We start from the raw sequence: 25,879 nt of genomic DNA, 5'->3' as shown, positions 1-25,879 counted from the left end.
TTTTTACAGCAACACCGCATCTCCAGCTTCCAAGATGGCGGCGCCTGTGATGGAGACATGCCATGTCGCTTGTTGCGCCAACAGGACGCCACATGTTGTCTCCTGGAGTCGCGGGGGAACCATTGCGTTCGGGACGTGTAACTCAGTGGCTCTGTACGACCCGCAGGTACTGAACTGTGTCTAATGGCGTCATGTCAGTGACGATGCTGTCAGCGACACAACCGAGAGAATAAACACAGATTTCTGTTTGTTAATTTAATAATAAACCTCTTATAAAATAATGTGATTTGATAAAACCGCAGGAGAGAAGAGTCGCTGCTGTGCTGAACGGACACATAGGCAGAGTGAATGCTGTTCAGTGGGTCCACAGAGAGGACTGTGGTGAGTGAGGACCCTGATGTGGACCTGTCAAACATCTGGACCCCCCCCCCTGTGTATTTGTTACCCGTTTAGTTTAAGATAGGTGTAAGATGTAAGTTGTGATTAGGTTAAGGATAAAACTCTTAAACATGAGTTGAACCTGGTTCAGGTTTGGAATAGGGTTTTGGTGAAGCTGTTCCACAGTGAATATAAGTCAATGTAAAGTAAGATGTTCTAACAAGTTGGTTTAGTTCATTTTATTACATTGAGTCACTACTCAAACTAAAACCTCAACTAATTATCTTCACTTTGGACTTAACACACTAGTGTAAAGTCCTTTTGCTGGCATGTTGCTCAAAGGCCTTACAACAGTATAATAAATACATGATCGGCCACAACATTGAAACCAGAGGCCTATTGTGAAATAAGCCTGGCTGCTGTCAGTATTCCAGTTCATCCCCAAACGTGTCTGATTGGGATTAATGTCAGGACTCTGCAGCTCAGGGAACTTCTTCCACCATCCAACACAGCGAAGAGGGAACCATTCCCCTTAATACACAAAAGTCTCCCCTAAAGTGTTCCCACAAAGATAAATCAAACTATTTCAATTTGTATAACACATTTCATACATAAGTACACTCAACACACACACACACACACACACACACTAACTGCCCGATGCCTGAGAGAACATACATTTCTTACGTTTGCTTTTAAAAGAAGATTCAGTTGCAGTAGAGCTCAGATCACCAGGCAGTATTGAAAATATACCCTAAGTGTAACCAAGTGACTTAGTGATAAGATGAGAGAAGAGACTTTTAAACTTAAAATCCATAAGAGTTCATTATCCTGACTGTGTTTGTTTCTGTTGTCACAGCTCCGGAGACTCATCTTGTCTCAGGAGGCTCAGACAACCAGCTCATCGTCTGGGAGGCTCAGAATGAAAAGGTGACGCACCTGCTGTGCAAAATTGTGTTTTCTCAAAGGTTCCCTACTTCTTTTTACAGTCATATGATCCAAAACGTGTTCACTTGCTGTTTCCAGTTCAGCCAGTCATGGGAGTGTAAGGGCCACACTGGTCCAATCAGTGCTGTGGCTGCCATCTACACGGAGGGCTCGGAAATCCTGGTGGCCTCCTCATCGTCCGACTCCACCGTCAGACTGTGGCTCTGCAGTGAAAACAAAAAAGGTACAAAACAAGATGTAAATGACTCATTCATTTCAGCTTGTAGAGGAGTGTAGAAGAGTCATAATATTGAACAGTAAATAATCATGTGTGACTTTATCCCCCCTAGTGGCTGCTAGAGGGAATTGCAGTGTTTACTCACAACACAATCACTTGCCTCACCTCTGCAGGGCTGTGCAGCAGTTTAGTTTGAATCTATGACGTCATGTTTATATTTTTACATTTTCCAGACAAAAACAGATTGACTAAAATTAAAGATCAGCTGACCTGTTTCATGTACAGAAGTCAAAACAACATGACATGCACAGTTTTTATTTCTCTAAATAATTTAATTTGACAGATTCACACCGGTTGTCCACCATCCATCATGTAGTTGAATTGAATGAATGAAAACTGTCATCCACATCTACTACATTTTTTTTTTCTCAAGCTGTCACCTGTAACAGCTTCTCTTTGTTAAAAGTTTCTGTCCACCTGTCAGTGCAGATGGGTGTGTGGGTGTGTGTGTGTGTGTGTGTGTGTGTGTGTGTGTGTGTGTGTGTGTGTGTGTGTGTGTGTGTGTGTGTGTGTGTGTGTGTGTGTGTGTGTGTGTGTGTGTGTGTGTGTGTGTGAGTGAGAGTGTGTGTGTGCGTGTGCGTGTCTGTGTGGACTGGCAATAGCCTCTGGCTGTTTTTCTGGGTAGTAATAGTAGCTATAAACTGTTCTGTTTGTGCCTGTAGCCAGATTGTGGGAGCTTAAAACACAGGGTACCCATAAGTGAAGGCAGAGGACAAATATTTAACTTTGTCAAACATTCCACACAGGAAAAGTATGAAGAAGTCCTTATAAGTACAACTGTGTTCACACAAAAACAAAAGCCCACATATTTGAGCTTATTATATACATATAATTATATATTTTTATGTTTATTTGAAATGTATAAAAAATACACATAGTGACTGTAAAAGTTGAATCCCTTGTGCATGTGTGTTCCTCAGCTGAGTGCCTCCATATCATACCATTCGGCAGCGGTTTCATGATGGATGTCTCTCTGGTACTGTTGCCAGGCAGCAGAGGTAAGCCTAAGCTGTTCCTACATAGAAATCCTTTAAGTTGTGTGGCTCATACACTCGCACATACACACACACACATCGTTCCTCTCTTCCATCTCAATTTGCCCCACTGCTTTGGTGCCCGTAACCGAATGTCATATTCCAACTGCACTCTGCGTTTGAAGTGTCTCGTGTCAGTTTGCATTTCTATTTCTATTTCTATTATGTCGCGGTGCGTCATCCTTCCTTTCCACCTTGCTCCTGTTTATTAAACCTGGATGACAGCAGATGTAAACCTTGTTTCTCACAGTTCCCATACTGGCCTGTGGGGGGGACGACTGCCGGGTGCATCTGTACGTGCAGTCCAGCGGGCAGGTAAACTCAGATCAGTTCTCACTCATATATTCTGTGTCAACTCTTTCATTTGAAGTTTTATATTTAAAATGCAATATTTGATCTTATTAAATTGCTGTACAACAGTTCCAGAAAGCTTTGTCCCTACAAGGGCATGAAGACTGGGTTCGTGGAGTGGCTTGGACGTCTGTAGGTGAGTCCCTGATGTTACTGTTTCACAAGCAGAACTTTGTCTGAATTCGTACTTTCTCAGTCAGAATCAGAATCCGATTTATTGGCCAAGTATTTGCACACATACAAGGATTTTGCCTCTGGTTTAGCACTGCTCTTGGTGTACTTACGCATGAATTGAAATACAAACAGTTTGGTAAGAGGACAAAAAAAACTAAACAAATAAGTCAAAGCAATAAACAGAAAGAAAATAAACACAAACCTCTTGAGGTACCAGGGCTGAGATTTGAGACTTGATCTGTTAAGAACAGGCAGTTTCGCATATATATTGCAGCTCGGGGCTTGACTGGGACTGCAGACTGTCTTGGATTTTGATTAATGGGCTAACTCCGCTTGTTTAGTTTTGTTTGTTGAAGCTACAGAGCGCAGAGCAGACCAGTCTTCGACCGTGTTCAAACTCCAATCCACGGTTCTTTAGTAGATTACTAAACTTATTTTGTCTTTTTACTTTGTACAACAAGAAGAAAGTTTCAGTAAAGATTTTCAAACGAAGTACCTGGACTGCTGAGTTTGTTTTGGAGTACGTGCTACATGCTTTGACTCTGTAGTCTAAATCTTAGTGGGCTCTTCAAGAAAAGGACAGAGCCACACTAACAGTGAATAACTAATACGTCCTAATAACTATGTTACCAGGGTTGCATTTTGTCACAGTGTACAAAGCAAGTTAGGAAAGATGTTTTTGACAATAAGAATACATTAGATAATATATAAATGAGTCACAAACATCAACCAATAAGATTGGAGGCAGAGAAGCAGGTTGTAACCCTCATGAAACAAAAAGACACATTTTTCTTCTTAACTCAATAAAACTTAGAAATCTTAGACTAGTCTTTGTGTGTGGATCGCATAGAGAAACACATGGATCCAATCCAGTCTCTTCTAATTGTGTAACCCTCTTCAAGGGCACTTCATTACCGCTCTGACTGTGTAAAAGCTATTTCATCCCTTAACCAGCCCTCTCCACCAGCGTCTCCTTCCCACTCACAGTCTATGAACTCCTCCACGCTGCCAAACTAACAGCCAGCGAAGAGACGCACAAGTTTGTTTATAGGAAATATCTCGATTGGAGCGACAATACCCTCTCACCGCTGAGATAGTAGTTAAATAAATCTTTCTCCTCTTTTATGACCCGGCAGATGGCAGATTGCTGCACCAGAGGTACAGTTTATAATAGCTGTTAAATATTCAGATTCAGAGCAGGACGTCTGTTTTTTATTTTTATGCTTCTGTCTGTATTTTGTTTTCAAAATCATGTTTTTATTTCCTCAACCTGGACCTTAGATTTGATCAGCGCTACTTTAAAATCAGACCAGTAACTCACTCACCCAGTTACTTCTCCTCCCTAAGATGTTTATTTATCCACAGAATTAAAAGAATTGAAATTAAAAAGACTTTAAAGTATCATCAACATATTGAGATGTAACCGTGTCACAAATAGAAGTTTGTGTCGGTGCTTTCCAAGTTTCGAAAAACAGGGTTGTGTAAGAAAATTGTTCTCAAGAAAAAGTCACTAGTGCAAGTAGCTTTGGCAGAGTTTCAGGCACGAAGGCAAACCAATCAACGCTGTCATTATCATCAGTGTCATTACACCGTGATTGACAAACACTAATGGCTTTCCTTTCCCTGTCCCGACATTCATGAGGCCTCAGGTGAAGGTAGAAGAAGACTTTTTTATTATGTCTGTTTGTCTCTGGCAGAGGCAAAAACTGGGCCAGTGGCCATTGGACTAAAACTGAGAGACAGGAGCGCTCAGGGATAGTGACGTGTACTTTGTTTACCTCCTGTCTGTATATGTTCGGTGCAGACTCCTGCTGTCTTACAGGCCACATCACAATGAGGAGCAATCTTCTCTCGTGCCTTGATCACAGTTCTAACAGACAACAGACAAAAGCAGAAGTTAAAAGTCTAAAGACAGGCTACCTGAGGCAGAAACCAGAAAATCATTGTGTTATTCTGAAGTGTGCACCATCTCCTTTAGGGATACAACATAGGAGTATTTTAATTAATGAGTATTCTGCTGCTTATTTTCTCCCCTAAGCTCCCCCCTCTTTGTATTTTCCGAAGCCCTCAGTGGCATTTTCAAATTTCCTTTTTTGTCAGAACAGTTCAAAACCCATACCCCACATATATGACAGGAAAAGCCACTAATCCAGCCGCACGAATGAATGGTTTTATATTTAATTATTTATACCTGTATTATTTTAGCTTGTTGCGATGCCTCCAAGAAGCCAACAAGTTTATACATGCAGTTTTAAAGTTTTATTTATCTGAAATACATGAAGCACTAAAGTTGTAATCTCTCCTCTTGCATGAATGTCAGCATTTCTGATGAGATAATATCAGATATTACGTGATGAGATAAAAGCAGGTATTAAGTGACGAGAAACACTTTGTCAAAGCTCCACATAAGAGCAAATAACACAGAGTGAGTTGTCTGGTATTTTAATGTTTGACAGAAAGTGTCTCAGGGATTCAGGTTGCGTCTCGGACTCTTTCAGGTGGGGAGCTGTTATTAGCCAGCTGTTCACAGGACTGTCTCATCAGAGTGTGGAGGCTTTGTGCCAAGTCTGGGACAGACACCGGCGCAGAGGACGATCACACCATCATCAAAATGAAAGAGGACGTGTTTGAAGTGAAGGAGAGAGGTGAGCGGCCCACACTGGCTCAGCTATAGAAAGGGTGTTAATTAACCACAGTGAGGAGGCACATTTTTTGTTGGTTTAAAGGCCCACGGTGATCACTGACCTCCATAAAGAATTAATCCACCTGCTACCTTTCTTGTGTTCATAGCATAAACTGATATCCTGATACCTCTGTTTCCCTGCAGCAGACGTGTCGTCAGTGTTTGCCGTGTCTCTGGAGACGGTCCTGGCAGGTCATGAGAACTGGGTCTATGGAGTCCACTGGCAGCCCCCTTTCTACCAAGGTACCTTGATTAATAAAACAAGGAAGTGACTGGTCACAAATGAAGAGCATTTGAAGGACAATGTGACATTTCACAAGGTTTTTGAGAAATTGCCAGGAAGTCCGACCTAGAATCTATGAGCAGTGTTCGTCGAAAACGAAATCACTTATTTTAGAATTGGACACAATCGGCACTAAACATTCCCATCCCTTATTCTGTTACTAGAGCCTGTGGAAGATTGAGACATTGTTTTACTCCCTTTGTCCCACAATGCTATTGCTTACAAAAGACAGTAAGAGTGGCGACAATTTGTAAGAAGAAAAAAAAAAGGTGTTGAAATGTTATTGGCTTAATGAGTTCTCAGGGGGAAGAGCTGCTAGATGTGCTAAATCTTCTCTTTAAACTCTATTTGCCTTAAAAGCTTCCTTACATCAAGGTCACTTCACACTCATCCCAGCTCGTGTGTACATCGCACATCAGCATGTTTGGATGCTTCAAGTAAAGCTCCGCCTCTATGAGGGCAGAGGCCGCTACAATATATTCTTGCTCAATTATGCAATTGAGTTGTACTTACTTGAAAATGGTCTTTTAAAGGAGAATGTTTTTGCCTGTGATTGGTCGGGCCTTCTTTAACAGTAACATTACTTGATTTAATGCACCATAGTAGAAATCATATAAACAACTCAGTTTATACTGTATATTCACTATAAAATAAAATACATAATATAAGGCTGAATGCAATGGTTCTAGAGGTAAATCGGAGGTGTCGTGAGTTGATTGACAAGATGTTTAAAATGTTGAAAACCTCTGTTTCAATAATCGACTGTTGCCCGTTGATCGTGATTGACTGTGGATGACGTTGCTGTATAGATCCCAGTGTCTCGTTGTCTCCCCCTGCAGCTGGTGAATTGCAGCAGCCTCTCAGTTTGCTCTCTGCTTCCATGGATAAAACCATGATTCTCTGGGCTCCTGAGGAGGGATCTGGAGTCTGGGTGGAGCAGGTCAGTGTTTACTGGAGTCCAAGGCGGGTTTACTCAGATACACAGATCCTTGACACATGCTATCAGTCACTCTCTGAAGGAAACACACATTCCTAAAGACTCACAAAACAGTTTCCCACCCTGTTTCTGCTAGCTTCCTCGTCAGTAGCTCTTTACGTGATCCAGAACTCGAGCCCCCCTCCAGTAGCTTCCTTCCTGCTGTCAGGGCCCCTGCGTCGGTTTCCTCCCTTCCTGACATTGAGGTGTCAGGAATAGAAGTGATAGGCAGTGATGAAGAGGCGCTGAGCCCAGCGCACCACTGTGAGTTTAGGCAAACCGAGGTTGTCCTCCCCCATTTTCCCTTCTAACACTCATCCTCTTCTACATCCCATTCCCCAACACGTCCAACAGAGGATGGCAAGGCCTGTAGAAGTCATGCCACAGCCTCTAACGTTGCCTTTCTCCTCATTATTTTTTTCCCTTCATGATCTGCTCTTCCCTTTGACTTCCCACACCTGCTGTCCAGCGTTTTCTGTGCTCCTCCTCCTCCTTTTCTTCACCCCATGCCTTCCTTACTCTTCTCCTGTCTCATCTCTTTCACATTATCTCTCTCCTCCATTCCCTTCTCTCCCCACCAGCTCATTTCTCTCAGCTTCCAACAGCTGCTGTTGTGCCAGAATGGGGCTAAATTTAACACAAGTGTGGATGGCAAAGGAAAAAAAAGTGTTCTCTGCCCATCTGCCCCACAGCTTCTTCGTTTTTATAGTATAAGTGGCCAATTCTTTGGGGGTTCAGGAGTAGTACCACTTTTCCACGTACCTGACAGAATATCAGAACACACACGAGTTGAGTTGCAAAAATATCAAGGCGCTAACTGCTGACAAAGACGCGCTCACACACGCTGGCGTCCCAAAATATGTCCCACAAATGCACACATCACATAGAACAGGAATGTTTCTCACCTCGCCGTGGCAGGTACCTGGAGCGCGATCGCACTCTGAGGTGATGAGAAAAGATTTCACACTTGATCAGTTCCATTTTTGTACCTTTTGATCTCATCGTTCACATCCACAGTGACGCGCAACAAAGCCCAAAGAAAGGAGCAACCATGAAAGTCTCCACACTCCGACAAAGGGACGATGATTAGGGCCTGAAGCCAGCGCTAATGTCACATATTCTTCTCCGCGTGATTAGACAAAGTCGAACAATAGAAAAGAGAAGCAGCCAAGGTGTTTGAAATAAAGTCTGGTGTGGCTGCTCTCCCTTCACAGCTCCGACTTTTTCCCTCAGTACCAAAAATTAAAGAAAAAGTGGAATAGCCTTTTTGTTGAATGTGAAAGTGCTTTTTCCCCCTTTCTCCCCTTTTCCTTTTCTCTCTATTTCTCCTCTTCACCTGTTTTTTTTTTTCTTCTTTTCAAATGCGAGCTAGACCCTTTGAACTGTCAGGTTCGCTGCCTACAAAGGAAGCTTAACCTGTGAACCTCTGACACGCACACACGCAATGATGAAATGTCAGTGAATAAACTTTATTTACATTTTGTCTGTATCGTTAGACAGAATTAACGGCCTTTGGCCCTTTTTTGAGTGTTTTTATTTTTTGACCCGAATCGGCTTCACAAAGGCTTTTCTGTGGGACCTTGAAGTTTTTGGCAGAGCAGCATTAAATGATCGGCCATGTGTGTCTTAATTAGCTTATTTTTACAAAGAAGTGCTCCACTTCTTCACACTGATTATAGTAATTGGTGAGATTTAATGGCGAATGGGGTTAGCAGTGGGGTGGCTGGGGTCCACTGCTGCGTAAAGTACATCCTACTAACGAGACACACTGGTAATTAACATCTCAGACTGACCACAGCGGGCCACCACAGGGCCTGGAGGGATTGTCAGTTTGTGTGTATGTGTGTATGTGTGTGTGTGTGTTTGTGTGTTTTAGAGATAACCTATTTCCAGACCTCGGCCTGTGTACTCTCTTCAAGTTGCACTCGGCCCCAGAGCGGTTCAAGAAAATGCACTGAGACCAAAATGAGCTTCTGAATAATGAACTTTTGAATAATGTGTGTGGATATGTAGATGAGTGTCTATAAATATTGAATGGTATGGATGGGTTTAATATTTGACTTCATGTTATCCCAGGTTAAGTAACTTCAGTAGTTGTTGAAGCAGTGGAGAGCAGTTCAGAGGGTTGAGGCCAGAATGTGTTTGGATGTTCTTCTTTAGGAAGCAGACGGCTTTGTTTCAGATTATTGATAATTTTTTATATTTGGGTTTAGGTTTTTAACAAAACAAGAAACTTGAAGAAATCCCACTGGGCTGTGGGACATTTTTCACATTCTCAATATATTTATATTATTTATTTATATAATATAAATTATACATATTATGTACTGTATATATTTTATTAATGATGACAGCAATACATGGATTATATGTTTTCATTGAGCATGGCCCTGACAATTAAAAATATTGTTTTATCAACAAAATAAAGGCATTTAAATAGAAATGGCATAGAAACCCATAAAAAAAGTTTACTTTTCAGACAATATATCAATAATGTAAATTGTTTCAGAATTGAAAATAAATAATTAAATATTATTTAAGTGACTATGGCCTCACAAAGTTAATTAATGAATCTTTGAAGTCTGAAAACTTGATACAAGTTTTACTACTTGTTTTGCTGGTCTTTTTCCAGTCTTGCAGCATTAAGAAATGTTTTCATGTTTTATTCATTACACGATTGACATCCATATAGTTGCTTACTGTCGAGAAACTGAAGGCGAGAGTCAGCCTCTCATTGTATAAGTCAGTGTTTCAGCCAGGAATGGTTGAGCGTCACCCGTTTTCTCTCCCTCCAACAATGATGTATGCCTTCCTTACCTTGCTGTCCCTGTTCTCTCCCTCCCCCAAACCCCCTCTGGCCAGCGATAACGCAGGCTTTGCATCCATATTGTTCCTTCTCTCGTAAACAAGACAGATGACGGCTCTTTGCCTCTGTGAGTTTTTGCATGATTTACGGCCGGCTCTTGTGTGCAGAATTTTAAAATCAATCTGCTTAATGTTGCATCTCGTTTTCTCTCAATCTCACCAACGGTGTTTCTACCTGGCTGTCGGTCTCTTTCCTCTCTCTTTCTGTCTTGCTCTCTGTTTCGGTGGATGGCTGGAGGATGGTGCCAATCAAAGTGAAGACATGCCTTTACCGCCGTCATTAGTTCCGTAGTGTTCCAGCCTGCAGACAGGGATTATTTTGAAGGTCATTGATGACCAACTCTCCAAAACTGTGGACACAACTTTACTGCCACATACAGTAGACAGACGTAGAGAATGTATGTGTGTGTGTGCGCCCGCTGATGTATTTATGTGAGCTTTTTTGTTAAACATGTAATGGACGCCCACAGGTTTTTATGCATTTCTCTCTCAGTGTGACTCAGGTCACCGCTGCAGCTACACCGCGCGCTTCCTGCTCGTAGAAAAGATAACGGGCTTAGCTCTACATCTTTTTGCGATTTTAATCTTTCGAGTATGAATCCAGCACTTCTCATATTTCCTCACAGCCCCGACCATATCATTTAAGACACAAGCTAATTAAAGATGGAGGAGATATAATATAGCCATATCTGGATAAAGACCGCAGTGTTGCTGAGGGAGCAGTGCAGCGCTCTCCAGGGCTGTTCGGCTGCTATCGATTCTAATAGATCTCTCCTCTTGCCCAGTTTACCTCCAAGGCCTCGGGGCCCGATGAAGCTTTTAATTGTTTGATTTCCTCGTGGCCAAGAGAAGCTCGACAGGTCCACACAATTCTCTGAAAGTCCTGGAGTAAATAGTGCTCCTTTGTTTGTTTAAGAGCAATTAATTAAAAATGAGTGTTAAACTCACAGTGACTATAAATGTCTAATGCAGGGGTATAGAATTAGTTTCTCAACTTTTTTGTATAACTGAGTTGCAGCTTAAACTATTCTGCTCCTAACAAGAATTCCTGTGTATTCAGATTTATTATATTTTGGTTAATTCACACATTGTGTCTTGTTATTTCCATCCAGTCCCATAATCCTGCATTGAATCCTTCTTGTAATGCCAGCAATAGGATGTGATATTAATAGTCTCGTTTCCTGTATTTAAATATGGGTTTTCTGTGGATATTAATTTCAATGAAAGGATGTAATAATACATCCATCCATTATCTGTACTGCTTATAAGGTCACAGGGGGCTGGAGCTAATCATAGGGGACATTGCGGGAGAGGAGGGGGTTTACCAAGGACAGTAGGCCAGTCGATCGGAGGGCCGACAGGCTGACAGAGACAAACGACCATTCACGATAACGTATAGAGACAAACAACATTCACACCTATGGGCAATTTAGTGTCTCCAATTAACCTTAACCATGTCTCACACAACACGCAGTGAACATGCAAACCTTCTTGTTTTGAGGCAACATTGCCAACCACTGCAATATAATACAATAATATGTTTTTAAACATTTGTAGACCTAATTTATCATTACGGTAAAATATTGACTTTAAAATGTCCTCCTCCTACATACATGTTTCTTTTCTTTTTGTGAAGTCTATGGTGTTAAACTGACCTGAGACTCAGTGAATTGGTGAGTTTTCATTATCAGTGCAACTGGAAATTAACTTAAATGAAAATGGGATTTTCTGCCCCAGGTAGTGATTCCAATCCACAAAATCTAATGTAATATTTCTGTTTACACACAAAAGCAAAGTGTCCAAAACTGGACAGGTGTTTAAAATCCCAACAGAGCAATTGTTTTAAAAGGAAACCTCATGGTGAATGGAGTTTATGGGCATTTTTTAAATTGGATTGTTGTTTTTAAGTGGGAGGATGGTTTTACACCGTCTTTATGATCGTGCCCTGGGATGGCGACCGCAGACTGACGCAGGGGTCACACGCTCTCACCCGAATCCAATTTATGTAAATCCCTCTGTGTTCTCAAGCTTTGCCATTTTCATGATTATTTGTTTAATGTGATATGGCTGCTCTGTGATTGCTTTCGTTTTGTATGAGACAAATGTATTTAGTTTGAAAAAAACACAACAATTTATTCAACTCTAATAAGTCCCATTTTGCATAATTTTCTCGTCTGACTTGTCAGCTTAATTTGCTGTTTTTTTTCTGTTTCCATCCACCATTACAGAGGCTGATTCTAGCTGGTGGGAGGCTGAGAACAGATTTGACACCCAACTTTTTTTATTTTTTACCCCTCTCTCTTCTGAGCCTGTAGCTTTTAAATAAAACGCAGGTGTTTGACAGAGCAGATGGGCTGTTATCTGTGTCTGGATGTCACAGAGGATGACAGCAGCTGCTAAATTCATATCTTTCAGAAATAATTGCATTAGAACAATAACCTACTTTACTGATTTTTTTTCTCCATATGTGGCAGTAGATGCATGTTTACGTTATTTAATGTTACTTTCATCTTTCTCTGCTGCAAGTCAGTGACTCTGCCCCAGAAAACAAATGTTATTCGTCCACCTGATGTCCGATACCGACGCGTTGAGCAGGCAGATGAGTTGAGCGTCATGATCGGCAAAGATTATCCTGCTTTATGTGTTGTTGTTTTTTGGTCTACACCAGGTGCGTGTCGGGGAGGTTGGTGGCAACACTCTGGGTTTCTACGGCTGCCAGATGAGTCCGGATGGCTCCATGATTGTGGCTCATGCTTTTCACGGGGCGCTGCATCTCTGGTGCAGAGACCAAGATAAAGAGGTGAGTCATGACCTTAGTTTTATCCAACCTTTCAAATTTGTCTAGTTTGTTCAGTTAAATTTGCAAAATAAATGTGATGTTTTCCTAAAGCAGTAGAATGACAAGAGTGTTTGAAATAAGAGCCAGAGTTTGTGTAACTGCTCCACAGCTACACAGTGTGTGAGGGACAGTGATTAGTGTAATTAGTCACACTCAGTCTCCTGTCTGCCACTCAATGTGATGGGCTAAGCATGTTTCTTTGTGGGAGAGAGTGGAGGTCTGAAGTCACAACGCAAGTTCAGAGATAACTGCACTGCAATGACGTCCGCGTGGCAGGGGAATTTAAAATTGAGCCCAAACCTGAAAGTGTTGATAACTAATTCTGATCGACTTCGCAGACAGCAGGTAAATAATTGAATAGATTAATATATTACAATCAACTACTCTCCTGAATGGGCTTAGCATCAATTGGCAGGGGTTGTGGTCTTCGAGGGGGGTTTAGAGAGTGATCCCGTGGTTGAAGGTTGTAAACTGACTATTATAATGCGTCTCTGTCCAGGGGGGGTGGAGACCTGGAGTTGTCATATCAGGTCATTTCAATGAAGTGCGGGACCTCAGCTGGGATCCGGAGGGTGAGTTCATCGTCAGCGTGGGTTCAGACCAGACCACCAGACTCTTCACTCCATGGAGGAGACAAGATGTCAAACTGGTAAAGTCGCTGCAGAATCTCACCTATGACGTGTTTCTATTGACGAGCGTTTGCAAAGCTCATAGTAGCTCAAACTACTAAATGGTTTTTTGTGCATAGTTTGACATTTCCAGATGTAAATGTCTAACCCTAATAAATAAAAAGAATCAAGGTAAATCATTAGATGGAGGAAAAGGAAAGCAGCCTCACTGATGTGCAACTCACAGAAGCCAAACACAACTAGGGCCTTGTCCAGTCCTGGTTTTAACATCCATCCTGAGAGAACCGATCACAGAGTGACAGCGTTTGGTTTTTTCTGTTCACATCTGCATTCAATCCATCCTGAATGTGACTACTCCTGTGACCACTTGTGATCGGATCTCACTTCCCTGCTCTATAGGCAAATATTCTCCACCATCATTTGTTTCACAAAGATCAAATGATTTGGTTTTACCCAGTCTTACTGTGTGTCACATTTGTAGTGTAAATGAGCTACCACAACACATCTCTATTCACAAGCCATTAAAGAAAACAAGTGTTTCACAAACACATGTTACCATTCACATTATTTGCCTTTCTATTCTCATCATCTTCTGAAAGCAGTGCTTACTTAGTATGCTTCTCTCTCTTCAACACACCGGCTGGTTTTATTAACCTTTGTGGGATGTAGTCAGTACATAAAAAAAACACGTTTTCTACTTGCAGCCGTTTGCTGAAATATGTTTAGACTCCTGACGGAATTTTAATAGGTTTTAACTTAATAATGAAGAGGGTTTTTTTTTTAGAGGTAATCGTGTATTTTTAAGGGAAAGACTTCAGACTTGACTAACCGGGACTGATTGATCACCTCCGGCACTACTACAGGAAACTGTTGGATTTATTACCAAGTGAAGCTTCTGACTTCACCTCACGTTTATCCAGGTGAAATTGTTTTGGGCGGAGTAAAACATTCAGTTAGGTAAAAACTTAATCAAGGTTCCAGAGTTCATTGCATTATTCAAGATGCAACTTTGGATATTTGCCACCTCATGCTGGGCCAGAAGAACTCCACTCATTGAAGTGGAGTCATCCACCCTCCCTTGTGAGAACACTTTGCATCTTAATCTGAAAATCTTTCATTTGAACAGGAGAATCAATTTCTTATTTGGCTTGTTTTCAAACGGCTGGATTTAAGGCCGAGAAGTCCCACAACATCAGAGGATCTATTGGAAACGGATGTATTTAAATGCTGGCACTTCCTCTGGCAACCACAGCTGCTTAAGGATCTTAATACAAATCTTTGTGTGTCTTTATCGCCCCTGCAGCCAACCTGGCACGAAATCTCCCGGCCTCAGATCCATGGATACGACATGCAGTGTCTGGCCATGGTCGGGAGGTTTCAGTTTGTGTCTGGAGCCGATGAGAAGGTCCTGAGAGTCTTTCAAGCGCCTCGCAACTTTGTGGAGAACTTTGCAAACATCTCTGGGGCGTCGAGAGAAAAGCTGCTGACGTCCAGCGTGAGTGCCACATTGAATTGGTATTCCATGACCGCTAAAGTTTTTGCCTCTGTCCTATGATCAAACTCGACCAAACTTTCTTGGGAGTGTCTTTTTCACTTTGTTTTCTAAATGTGGAATGTGCTGAGTGGACGGCTCCCTAAAAACCCTGCTGGTTATTGATGTGTGTGCTGCTGTTCCTTCATTTATCTTCTCCCTGCCAGGACTCTGCCAACCTTCCAGAGGGAGCCAGCACACCTGCCCTGGGTCTGTCTAACAAGGCCGTATTTCAAGGTAAATTACCCGGTTGGGGCCAAGTTCTGTCTGATAATCAATTTTCTCCCGAACAACTGTTTCATATTAAATTGATGGTTTGTTCAATATTTTGTACTCTTTTCATATATTGTACATTTACAGAAACAATATCTTGATTTACAGGTGACCTTGTCCAAAAAACCAATAATGAAGCGGAGAAGCTCAGCAGTGTGTCTGATCAATACCAGGAGTCTTACTTCCACCCACTCAACATGACCGGTACTGTAAAATGAAATATCCTCTAATATAACGGAGTCGCTTACTCATCTGAGTAAAGCCACATTAAACTGAACCCTTCCTGATGAATAAATGTATGTAATGAATGATAGGCGGATTCATATTCCTCATTGCACAGATTTAAGAATTCCTGTCCGCCTGCAGCCAAACGTTCCTATAAGACATAATGATATGAAGCTGGACGGACTGTTAGTTATTACCGTCGACTCCCACAGTCCCCTGGAGGTCGGCGGTCTTACAGCAGGACAGGGGGGTGAGAGGAAAAGGGTGGTAGTTGATATCAGAGGAAGTGGTGATGTGAGAAAAATGCCGGGAGAAGACAGGAAAATTGCAGGTTCATTTTACAGAATGACTCCAAAACAACAGAAAACCTAAAAAAAAACAACAAAAGGATTTGAAATATGAAGCAGGTTGGAGAAGGGAAATTGCCTTGAACTGTTGTGCAGAGAGGACACGGGAAAAGAGGAGTAGAGGAAACAGAGGAAAACGAGAGACAATAATTGCAGGAAACAGGCAGATGGGAAAATGGATGAGAGTCAAATGAGGAGAACAGAGCGCTGCGCTTTAAAACCCCTGGGCGAGAGGGTGTGAAGGGCTGTCATCAGCAGGATTGAAGCCGCTCCTTAATCTGCAATGCTAATTAGAAAGTAGGCTTTTGTGCATGCAAAGTTTAAGTATCGATGACCCCGGGCTGTGACGAGAGCAACCGAGTGCTGAGATTGTTGTTAACAATGCTTTTTCACCCGTTTGATTGGCTTATGCGGGCAGGGAGACAAATTAATAATTATGCAAAAAAAAAACGAGGACAAAAAAAAAACGCCGATGACCAATAAGAAAAGCACGAGGAGTGTAGCTTTCAATTACAGGCAACACGAAGGCAGCGCGGGCTTGTGCAGAGCCTGCGGTGTCAGGGAGAGGATTGGCACTCGGCTAAATTTGATCCCCTCTCAAAGCCAGCAGCCGTTAAGAAATGGAGATAAAGCCGTGGTTGTTTCAGAAAAGCTTTCTTTTTTTTTGGGTGGGGGGGGGGGCGGCGGCAAGTTGCAGAGCTGAGGATTTCATGCAAGCCAAATGTTGAAAGAAGCTGTACGACAATGTGAGAGAACATTGTCTCGAGGCAAACAATCGTGTTCTCAGTGTAGCGTGTGGCTTTTAGCTCGCTCACTCTCTCTTTTTGGTACCTGTTTTTTTTTTCCCCTTTAACTTGCACGCTTGTGTGTCACGTGCACACAGTCCCTGTCACTCACTGGGATAAAAGTACAGGGATTTAAAAGAGCAAAGTTATAACGGCCACTCGGGTGTAATCCTCATCTTGTAAAAATTGTAATTGGTTGTATTTTAAATTTAAAACATCCCAGTTTTCAGGGCTTTGCAAATGACAATTATGTAAGCATATTGAAGTCTGTGGTTAACCGTGTGTGTGTGTCTTTTGTGTTGTGTGTTCGCAGAGCCCCCACCAGAGGATCATCTCCTTCAGAACACGCTCTGGCCTGAGGTCCAGAAACTGTGAGTATTGAATTAAATCCAAACCCTCTCCGCTTCTCTTTAGATTCACTCACCTGCCAGCGGAAACAACATCCAGAGTCCTGAGACAATTTCAAATCGCACTGGACAACTTGTTTCCATTTTTCCATTCTTCCTCTGCCTATAGACGCCAGAGTTTCCACACCGCTCTTAATGAAGCAACATTTCACATTTGGAATTGTGTTTGTTTGGTTTTGCTCTCAGGGTTTGAACTGCCCAAAGCGCTCGGTTGTCTTCATCCCCCTGTATTCATCAGCCAATCAGAATCCAGCTTCCCGCCTTCCCATGAGCCTCCTCTCCAGGCTGAATATACTACCTCCATTTGTGGCCAGTGTTAAATCTATTTACCAGTCAGTCCAACATATACATGACGTATGGCGCTGCTGTTTATTTGAGGTGTGCGCATTTGGCTTCACCCCCTTGAATCATTTCGAGCATAATAGAAACATTAAATGAGTAATTGGACGAATTATTCTCGTGGCATAAATAATATTCTCACAGTTTCGGCCAAATGGATGCAGCTTCTGAAAGCTTCCTCGTTGGGGAAGAATTGAGTTGCAAGCAGCAGTTGCCAAAGTAATCAGGTAACATTAAAAGAAGCTAGATGGCATTAGGCTGTGAGTGATTAGCGGGAGCATCATCACTGTTCATCTCTGTCAGCAGGAGAAGGACCAGTCACCACAGATCAACATTTTAATTTCACACTCTGCTTATTTACCTGTCAGCCGACGCTGATGGCTCGAGTCTGAAAGCTCGTTGACGTGCTGCTTTGGTTCATGAAAATATTTCATCGTCACAGTGGGGAGCGTTTTCTCTCTTTGTTGTCGTCCACCCTTCACCTGCCTGTCTTTCACATCGTGTGCCTCCTTCAGCGCGCCGGCTCATGATTAATCTCTGTATGATCGGCCTCCTCTCGTCTCCAGGTACGGCCACGGCTTTGAGATGTTCTGTCTCGCGTCTGACAGCGCCAGGACGGTGGTGGCGTCCGCATGCAAGGTCAGTGTGATAAGACCGAGGCCAGAGACCACGTCGTACGGGAAACCCCCTGATCAAAGGCAATAGATCAGAGAGAATAAATCACCATGACATAGAGACACATATTCACACACACACACACACACACACACACACACACACACACACACACACACACACACACACACACACACACACACACCAAGCAAGGTTGCAGTGTTGTCAGTCAGGTGTTGAGAGTACATATGTTGTCCTAACTTGGATTTCTGTTTTCCCCCCCCGATGGGTCAAGTTCCACATCACTAGCCCATCGATAACGGAGAAGCTCTCTCACCTCGCTGTCTTACCAGACTAGCACATTCACTCCGGTGTCTTATTTCCATCAGTAGTGATCAGAGCCGATAGAAACATGTTTCTACTGTGGAGTCAAGTGAATTCTGATTGTGTCCATTCCCACTGCAGGCAAAACCCAGATGTTTACAGGCATATGCTGCAATATGACTTTTTTTCCCTTTCTACCTCACCCACCCTCTCCCCCTGCGTTTCTCCTCTTTTCTCGGATCCTTTCATCATCTGTTCTTCTTTCCTCTGCTGCTCTTTGCTTTGCTCTTATCTCTCCTCACAGTCATGTTGTTCCCTTCTCCAGTTGTCCTCATCCTTCAACCTACCTCTACATCGTACATTTTTTCCCCAACACATCTTATCTAGCAAGCAAACGTTATATCGAATTTTTCACATAAGTTTACAGGCAGAAGAAATGGCAAAGAGGCAGAGATAAAACAAAAGATTTAAATATTCCGTGCAGTGTATTTTTTATCTGAAGTTTCAACTGAACCAAACTGTCTCTGTCCAGGCATCTAAAGCCGAGCATGCAGCCGTGCTGCTGTGGAGTACAGACACGTGGCGTCAGCTACAGACGCTGCCATGCCACAACCTCACCATCACCCAGATGGCCTTCTCACCTGATGCACAGCTCCTGTTGGCCGTTTCCCGTGATCGCACCTGGTCTTTATGGAGCCGCAACCCGCCCACACCTCAAAGTCCAGGTGAGGAAAGGGGGAGGAGCGGCCGTTAATGAGGGTTCCACTCAGGTTCCACTCAGGTTCCACTACAACAAACAGTTTCATTCAATTGTCAGGATTTTGTTTTAGCATGTTTGCTCTGGATGAGAAAACAGTTCTTCATGGCGCTTTGAAAATTCATCCTCTTTAATTAAAAACGTGTTTGAGCGATTGTCAAGACAAAGGGACAATATTTGAGCCTCACTGAACGATAACAGCAGCTATCCTACTTCAAATTAATTAAAATAAGGTAAAGCCACCGAGCAGATTTGTTCCAAATCAAATTCCAAGTTAAGCTGGCCTGATTGGAAGTACCCTCCTAATTAATACTGTGAAGAGCCAAACAAGTGATGCATTGACCGAAAAAAGGAACTAATAAGCTTATTTATTCATTCTCTGCATTTTGATGTAAACTGACCACAATTTGAGTTTCTCTTACTGCCCCCCCCCCCCCCCCCCCGCCCCCGCCCCCCCGCCTTTTAAAAAGCCTATCACTATCTTTATTGCAGATAATCCTTTAGGGCAGTTGATGCAACCCTGCATATAGGGAACAGAGTTCTCTGGTGGACAATAACTATGCTGATTACAACAGATGCCTTTCTATATATTCCATTGAATGTCATCCGTTGCCAGAGGGCTTGTCAGTATAGCAGAGTTGCAGTGGATTGCGGGAGCTCATCAAATCTGTGCTTGTGCGCATATCGTGTCAGGTTACAGGAGAAAACTGACAGTGCTGTAAATACATTTTCTTGAGTTGTGCAAAATTAGTTTGAAGAAACACAGACACAGTCTCCTGTGCAGTGACCCTGACCACCTGACCTCCCCACCCTGGGTCTTTGGTTTGATTCCAGACAGCTAAGTATCGATCTTAAAACCTCCCCGTTTGTCATCTGCATCCCACATTTCATCTGTTCGCTTGATATATGTCCTTTTTGACATTTAACTCCGTGATGGTAAAAGGTTCAATTTGTATCTGGAAGGTCAAGACTGTCAGTATCTGCATGGTGCGAGAAATTAAAGTAAATGAAAATGTATCTGTCGGCCCAAACCCTAAATTCTCCTGTCAACCTCTAATGTAAAGTCATTTTGTAAAGAGTAGCTCAGCGTAGTTTCCTCCTTTTTTATTTAATTTTATTGAAGCACTTTGTTAATGAAAGTGTTACACAAATAAAGCTTATTATTATTATTATTGTTGTTATTGTTATTATTATAAACTCCTAAGCAGAGAATCCCCCCCTGTTCAGGACGGTCCTAATTGGCACTGACACAAGTTAACCAGTCCTGCATTCTCCTGTTTGCCTGAACAGTGGACTGCACCGATGTAGGTGTGTGTGTGTGTGTGTGTGTGTGTGTGTGTGTGTGTGTGTGTGTGTGTGTGTGTGTGTGTGTGTGTGTGTGTGTGTGTGTGTGTGTGTGTGTGTGTGTGTGTGTGTGTGTGTGTGTGTGTGTGTGTGTGTGCGTGCGTGTGTGCGTGTGAGAGGAGGAGGGAGTGGAGGGAGGGAGGGTCCCGTCTCTTCTCATCGGCTGCTGAATCACTCAAGATGATTGTTAGGAACACACACGTACATGCTTATAGGTTACTTTTGGGGACATTATGTAGACGTGCATTCGTTTACAGGAGCCTCACATTAACCATAACCAACTACTACCTGCCTAACCTTAAACCAAACCCGAACCTTTACCTAACTCTACCCCTAACTCAACCATAACCTCTGAACCAGAAATACGATTTCTCTGTATTGGGGCTTCATTTTTTTGTATTTACTGGTCTTTAGTCTCACGTTTGTCCTCAAAGACAGACAGATACAGACAGATACAGACAGACACAGACACAGACACAGACACACACCCCCCCACCCACCCACACACACAGTCTCAGAGTAGGGAAGGTTAAACGAAGTCAGAGTGATTTCCTCTCGTCCTCCCCTCCTCTCTGTCTCCTACCTGTTATGTCTCAGCACATCCTCCTCCTCCATCCTCCTCTCCCTCTGAGGTCAAGCACCCAGACATCTGCATAAAGGAGACGCTGTTACGTCTCACTCCTCCCTCACACATTTCCTATCTGATGGGTGCAGCCTTACTCGGGTGCCGCTCTTTCATCTGTATGTATTTTATATTTTGTGGTGGGACTGAGATCCTCAAGAGCGCTAATGGAAAGAGGTGCAGCCCAAACAATAGACCCTCAAGTATGTGTGTGTGTGTTTGACAGAGGTAGAAGGTTGTGAGCGAACAGACGAGCCACAGTGATCGACTCAGACTGTTGTGGTGACACTGGGGTTTTATGGCTGTGTGTAAATGCAGATTCAGGTGTGTGTATATTCGTTTTTGTTGCCTCCTGAGGACCTTTTTCTAGCATAAACACTGACCTTGTGTGGTGCTAATGAGGCAAAACTTTTTTGAGGACCTGGTTAAAGTTAAAGTTTACACATGAATCATGGCTAGGTTGGGGTTAGACATGAATTGGTCCTGGTTAAGGTTAGTAATGAGGATTTGGTTTGGGTGTTCGTAATAAATGGACAAAAAGCAAGTCCCTATAATGTAAATCAATACATTTTAAGGTGAAGACAAGACTGTTGCAAATTGTTGCTTCTTCCGTTTATATTTAAATACTTTATATTTACATCTGGAGCGGGTCCTCTCTACGGAGGCCGCCATGTTTTCTTACAGTTGCCCAAACTGGACAAACTAAACCTTTTGAGTTTTTATGACACTGAAGGCTACCACAGGTTCTCCTTCATGTTTGGAAGGGGAGGGTGAGGTGAGGGGTATTCAGCTGCAACTTGACACTTCACCACTAGATGTCAGTCAATTCTACGCACTGAACCTTTAAATATAAGCCATTCATAGACCACAGTCAAGAAATGAGGAAAGACTCGTTACATTTAAGCCATTTTATGGTCATGAGGTGAGTTTTTTCATGACAAACCTTTTGAATATGTAATTTTGAGTTTTAGTGAGTGTAAAAAGCTGCTGGAGTGAAACATTAAGTCTCCAGAAAATGAATGAAAGTCAATATATTGTCCTCTGAAGTCATGAAGGATGAGCGGTTATACTGTAGACTGTGTGTGTGTGTGTGTGTGTGTGTGTGTGTGTGTGTGTGTGTGTGTGTGTGTGTGTGTGTGTGTGTGTGGAGAGCAGCTGTAGTAAAGCAGCACCACTGCAGACAGGTGACTGCCAGCAGCATACAAACAACCTCCAGGGAAAAACAATCTGGGGTCTGAAATGACTGAGGCCGGGAAATAAACAGCAGCCGGTCATAAAGCAAAAGTGACTGGAATGGAGGCTGGAATTAGCTTCTCTGTCTTGTTGGCTTGTTTATTTGTTGCTCTGGAGAGGCCGGCGGTACTGAGGCAGACCTGCTGATGTCAGGCCTCAGTCACCACGCCGGTGTTTTGACCGTCGGCTCGTCTCTTGTCAGCAAACGAGGTGCGGGCACGTCGTCGTGTAAATGAAATGTGATAAAATATGTGTCGAGTTGTAGCTGGTGCACAATGTAATCTGTTACCGTTTGTGTGTGTGTTGTTTCCACGCAGAGCCGCACTTCTCGCTGCACACGCACACGGCGAAGGACACGGCCGTGCACAGCCGCATCATCTGGTCATGTGACTGGAGCCCCGACAGCAACTACTTTGTGACGTCCAGTCGAGACAAGAAGGTCATTTTCAGACGCCGGCTTCACTCATAAAGAAAAGACGTAAACTTTGAAGGTGAAAGTGAATTAATGGGATTTGATTCCTCATTTATTTTTGGGTGTGTGTTTGTGTTTGTGCAGGTGATCGTGTGGGGACCCTGCAGATCAGAGGACACTGGAGACTCTGCGCTTCCTGCTGAGATTAAACACTGTTCCTCCATCTTGGATGTGGGGGATTCTGCTACTGCTGTAGCTTTCTGCCCTGTTCTCTTCCCTGATAACAGGTACACACACACACACACACACACACACACACACACACACACACACACACACACACCATTTTTTATGCGTTATAGTTGCATGTATGAATAAATATCACCTTACAAATAAGTATAGTATCGATATGAATGAATCCCATATGCTGCTCCACTGGAAGAATGTGAAGGTTTGGTCTACTAAATTACATGTGTGTGTGTGTGTGTGTGTGTGTGTGTGTGTGTGTGTGTGTGTGTGTGTGTGTGTGTGTGTGTGTGTGCGTGTACGTTCACAGCTACCTGTTGGCAGTTGGCTTGGAGAGTGGCAGGATCCTGTTGTACAGGTGGAGCCCCAGCCAGGAGGCTGCTGGAGGACACGACTGGAGCAGCTGTGCAGAGACGGACATGTTGTATCCTTACCACACTTGGAAACACACACCCACCCACACACCCACCCACCCACCCACCCACACACACACATACGAGTTCATCTGCAGTTTATCAGAACACAGAAAGGCCTTCAGTGGCCAGTGGCAGCTCATGTAAATGACAGCAGTGTGGCTCCAGTATGAAGCTGCCAAGAGGTTTTCTCATGTGTTATAAAGGGAAATAAGCAGCTCTCCTGTCCTTTAGCCTGAGCAGCAGTTGGGGGACGGTATCAATGTGCATCATGTATGTGCCCGATCAATAATCCTTTAATTCTATGAGAGAATCTTGTGATTATCCTTGTGCCTGTTGCCATCCAGCGCAGTGTCCTGCTGTTTCCCTTCACCACTTCCTCCCTCAGACAAAGCCACACTTTGGCTGTGAAGCGGCTGCGCTGGAGGCCCCGGGCCGGCCGGGCGGGTCGAGACCACAGCAAGGAGGACGGGCAGACGGATGGAGAGAGTGAGGCTGAAGAAGAGAGCTCCTGGGTCCAGCTCGCCAGCGCCGGCGCCGACCACTCTGTCAAAATCTTCAGCATCAACAGACTGGCTCTTTAGCACCACCAACGATGACACTATTATGTCCCTCACACACACACACACAGACAGACAGAGAGACACTTGGATCGAGGGCCACAGGCCTGACTGCAGCACCGCGGCTGCAGCTGCTCACTGGCAGAGCCGTTCAGTCCCTGTGACAGCCGGTTAAGTCATGGGTCAGTCTCAGGACAAACCCACGACACACACGCCCCACGGTCTGTCTGCACGCTGCCGAACCGATTTGATGGGCGGATCCAAGATGGTGAAACGCCATGAGCTCGGGGGGGGGGGGATTTTACTCAGACACTTCAAAGTGTTTTAGATTCAAAGAAGAAGAAGAAGATGCTGCAGATATTTAGACTGGTTCAGTAAACATCTATCTATATGGTGACTGTCTGATATTCATGGTTTGCTCTGCACTTGATAAAGACGTGTGTTGTTCATTTGTTTTATGACCAATTAATTAAAAGTTTTCTATATCTACAAATATTACGGTGTTTGGTCTCTAAATGAAGCTCCAGTGATTTGTAAAATCATCAGAAATGATGATGTGAGGTGTAAAATCAACACATGATTAGTGTTGAGGAGCCGTGACCTTCACTTCAATACCTGTGGAGTCTAATGACTACAGGGCTGATGTGCATTCAAGTTTATTATTGTGGAAGTCATGTTGCCGTGTTTCAGATTTGTTTAGATGTTTTCCACTGGTGTTTGATAGAAGTGTTACTGAAACCCTTCTGAACGGATCTCTATGAAAGTCTGTGGAGAGGTGAAGCTGATGACTTAAGGAAGAACCCATTCAATTGTGGAGCAATTCCAGATAAACGTGCGGATCCAGGATCTTTTTCACTTTAACATGGCGAGAGAGGGCATCAGCCTGAGTGGAGCCAAGTGCTGTCCCAGCAACCTCTTTGTTTCTGAATGAATATTCATCCACTGACTGCTGAAGCTTGTATTAGTTGCATCAATTACACTTTGATACACAAAAAACTAAAATACAAGAAATGTCCGCCCACTAGTTGAAGCTGTCACAAACGTTTGAACCACCTCCCAGGTGATGTTTCTGACACAGGCCCTTTAAACTGCTTCGTGTACCTGAAACGTTACCTGGGAGGTGGGAGGAAAAGTTTGTGGTGGCAGACATGTCTCTGGTTTTAGTCACTTCTGTCCAGCACCTAGTGTTCATCAAGTTTGGATGCGTGTGCTTTCGTCTAACTTCTCTTCAAAATGAAGCCATGTCTCATATCTCATCAACCAAAGAGGGATTTTTCCTTTTTTAAACTTTTAATTGAATAACTTTTTAACGAGTAGTTCACAAGATTAAACAAAGAAAAACCTTTGAAAAAGAGACTTTTTGGTGGCAAACTGTTAATACTGCAAAAACTGCAGTGTAATAATCTGTTTGGATTAAAAAGAAACTAGTTGACCTTGTTTCTTGTTTAAAATATCTAGTGCTTTCTAAGGAAGATTCTTTGACTTAACTCAAGTTAATGTCACTTAAGTAACTTAGTCTTTAGTTGTGTTATATTAGACACGAGACATGTCTAGTGTTGAATGCACTAATTTGAGTTGCTTTGGATGAAAGCTTCAGCTAGATGACATGTAATGTAAATCCTCCTCTTCCAGGCTGTAGAAGCCTTATTTTAAACACCAGTACGTTATAACAAAAACATTTAATATCAAGCATTTTGAGGTTTATTTGATTTATTATTATTATGTTTTTAATCTCGTGTCTCCTCAGAGTTCTCCTACGACCTCCTGTGGGAATCCAGCCCCCCCTTTTTGGAACCACGTGCATTTGAAAATCATTCGCAGCAAGAACAGATGAGTTGTAGATAAGGAAAATAAAGCGCAGGCATATATGGTCCTTATATAGGCAGCGTAAACATTACAGTAGATTAAGATAAATCACTGCAGGTTATTGATCCAGTTATCGAACACCGCCGCTCTAGATTAAGGTGCATCTGCTTTTAGAGCCAAACAGAATTCTCAAGGACAGAAGA

At 43.1% G+C, this 25,879-nt stretch overlaps 1 protein-coding gene across 2 annotated transcripts; it reads left to right on the top strand.

Annotated features, from left to right (window-relative positions):
- On the top strand, nt 1-24,360 carry elp2 (elongator acetyltransferase complex subunit 2). 2 transcript variants are annotated; one of them, XM_034599598.1, is made up of 22 exons: nt 1-166; nt 303-381; nt 1,238-1,308; nt 1,405-1,549; nt 2,524-2,601; nt 2,888-2,952; nt 3,058-3,124; nt 5,661-5,807; nt 5,990-6,088; nt 6,968-7,068; nt 12,638-12,769; nt 13,308-13,457; nt 14,741-14,932; nt 15,136-15,205; nt 15,350-15,445; nt 16,912-16,969; nt 17,911-17,983; nt 18,816-19,008; nt 22,557-22,678; nt 22,796-22,938; nt 23,208-23,321; nt 23,699-24,360. In XM_034599598.1, the coding sequence occupies exons 1-22, from the start codon at nt 35-37 to the stop codon at nt 23,892-23,894; spliced, it is 2,523 nt and encodes an 840-aa protein (XP_034455489.1). In that variant the 5' UTR covers nt 1-34; the 3' UTR covers nt 23,895-24,360. The 2 variants fall into 2 exon arrangements, with proteins under 2 accessions (XP_034455489.1, XP_034455491.1); XM_034599600.1 differs by having other exon boundaries at nt 21-166; nt 5,993-6,088; nt 23,699-23,894.
- Nucleotides 24,361-25,879: the final 1,519 nt, after the last annotated feature.

Source organism: Hippoglossus hippoglossus, chromosome 11, assembly GCF_009819705.1.
Source record: "Hippoglossus hippoglossus isolate fHipHip1 chromosome 11, fHipHip1.pri, whole genome shotgun sequence".
NCBI lineage: Eukaryota > Metazoa > Chordata > Actinopteri > Pleuronectiformes > Pleuronectidae > Hippoglossus > Hippoglossus hippoglossus.
This window is presented reverse-complemented; position numbering and strand designations above follow the sequence as displayed.

Excerpts from the sequence above, each read along its gene's own strand:
- elp2 (XM_034599598.1), top strand. The coding sequence starts at position 35 with ATGGCGGCGCCTGTGATGGAGACATGCCATGTCGCTTGTTGCGCCAAC. Across the intron at positions 12,770-13,307 it reads GCAGAGACCAAGATAAAGAG|GGGGGGTGGAGACCTGGAGT; the intron begins GTGAGTCATGAC and ends GTCTCTGTCCAG. Across the intron at positions 17,984-18,815 it reads TGGTGGCGTCCGCATGCAAG|GCATCTAAAGCCGAGCATGC; the intron begins GTCAGTGTGATA and ends GTCTCTGTCCAG.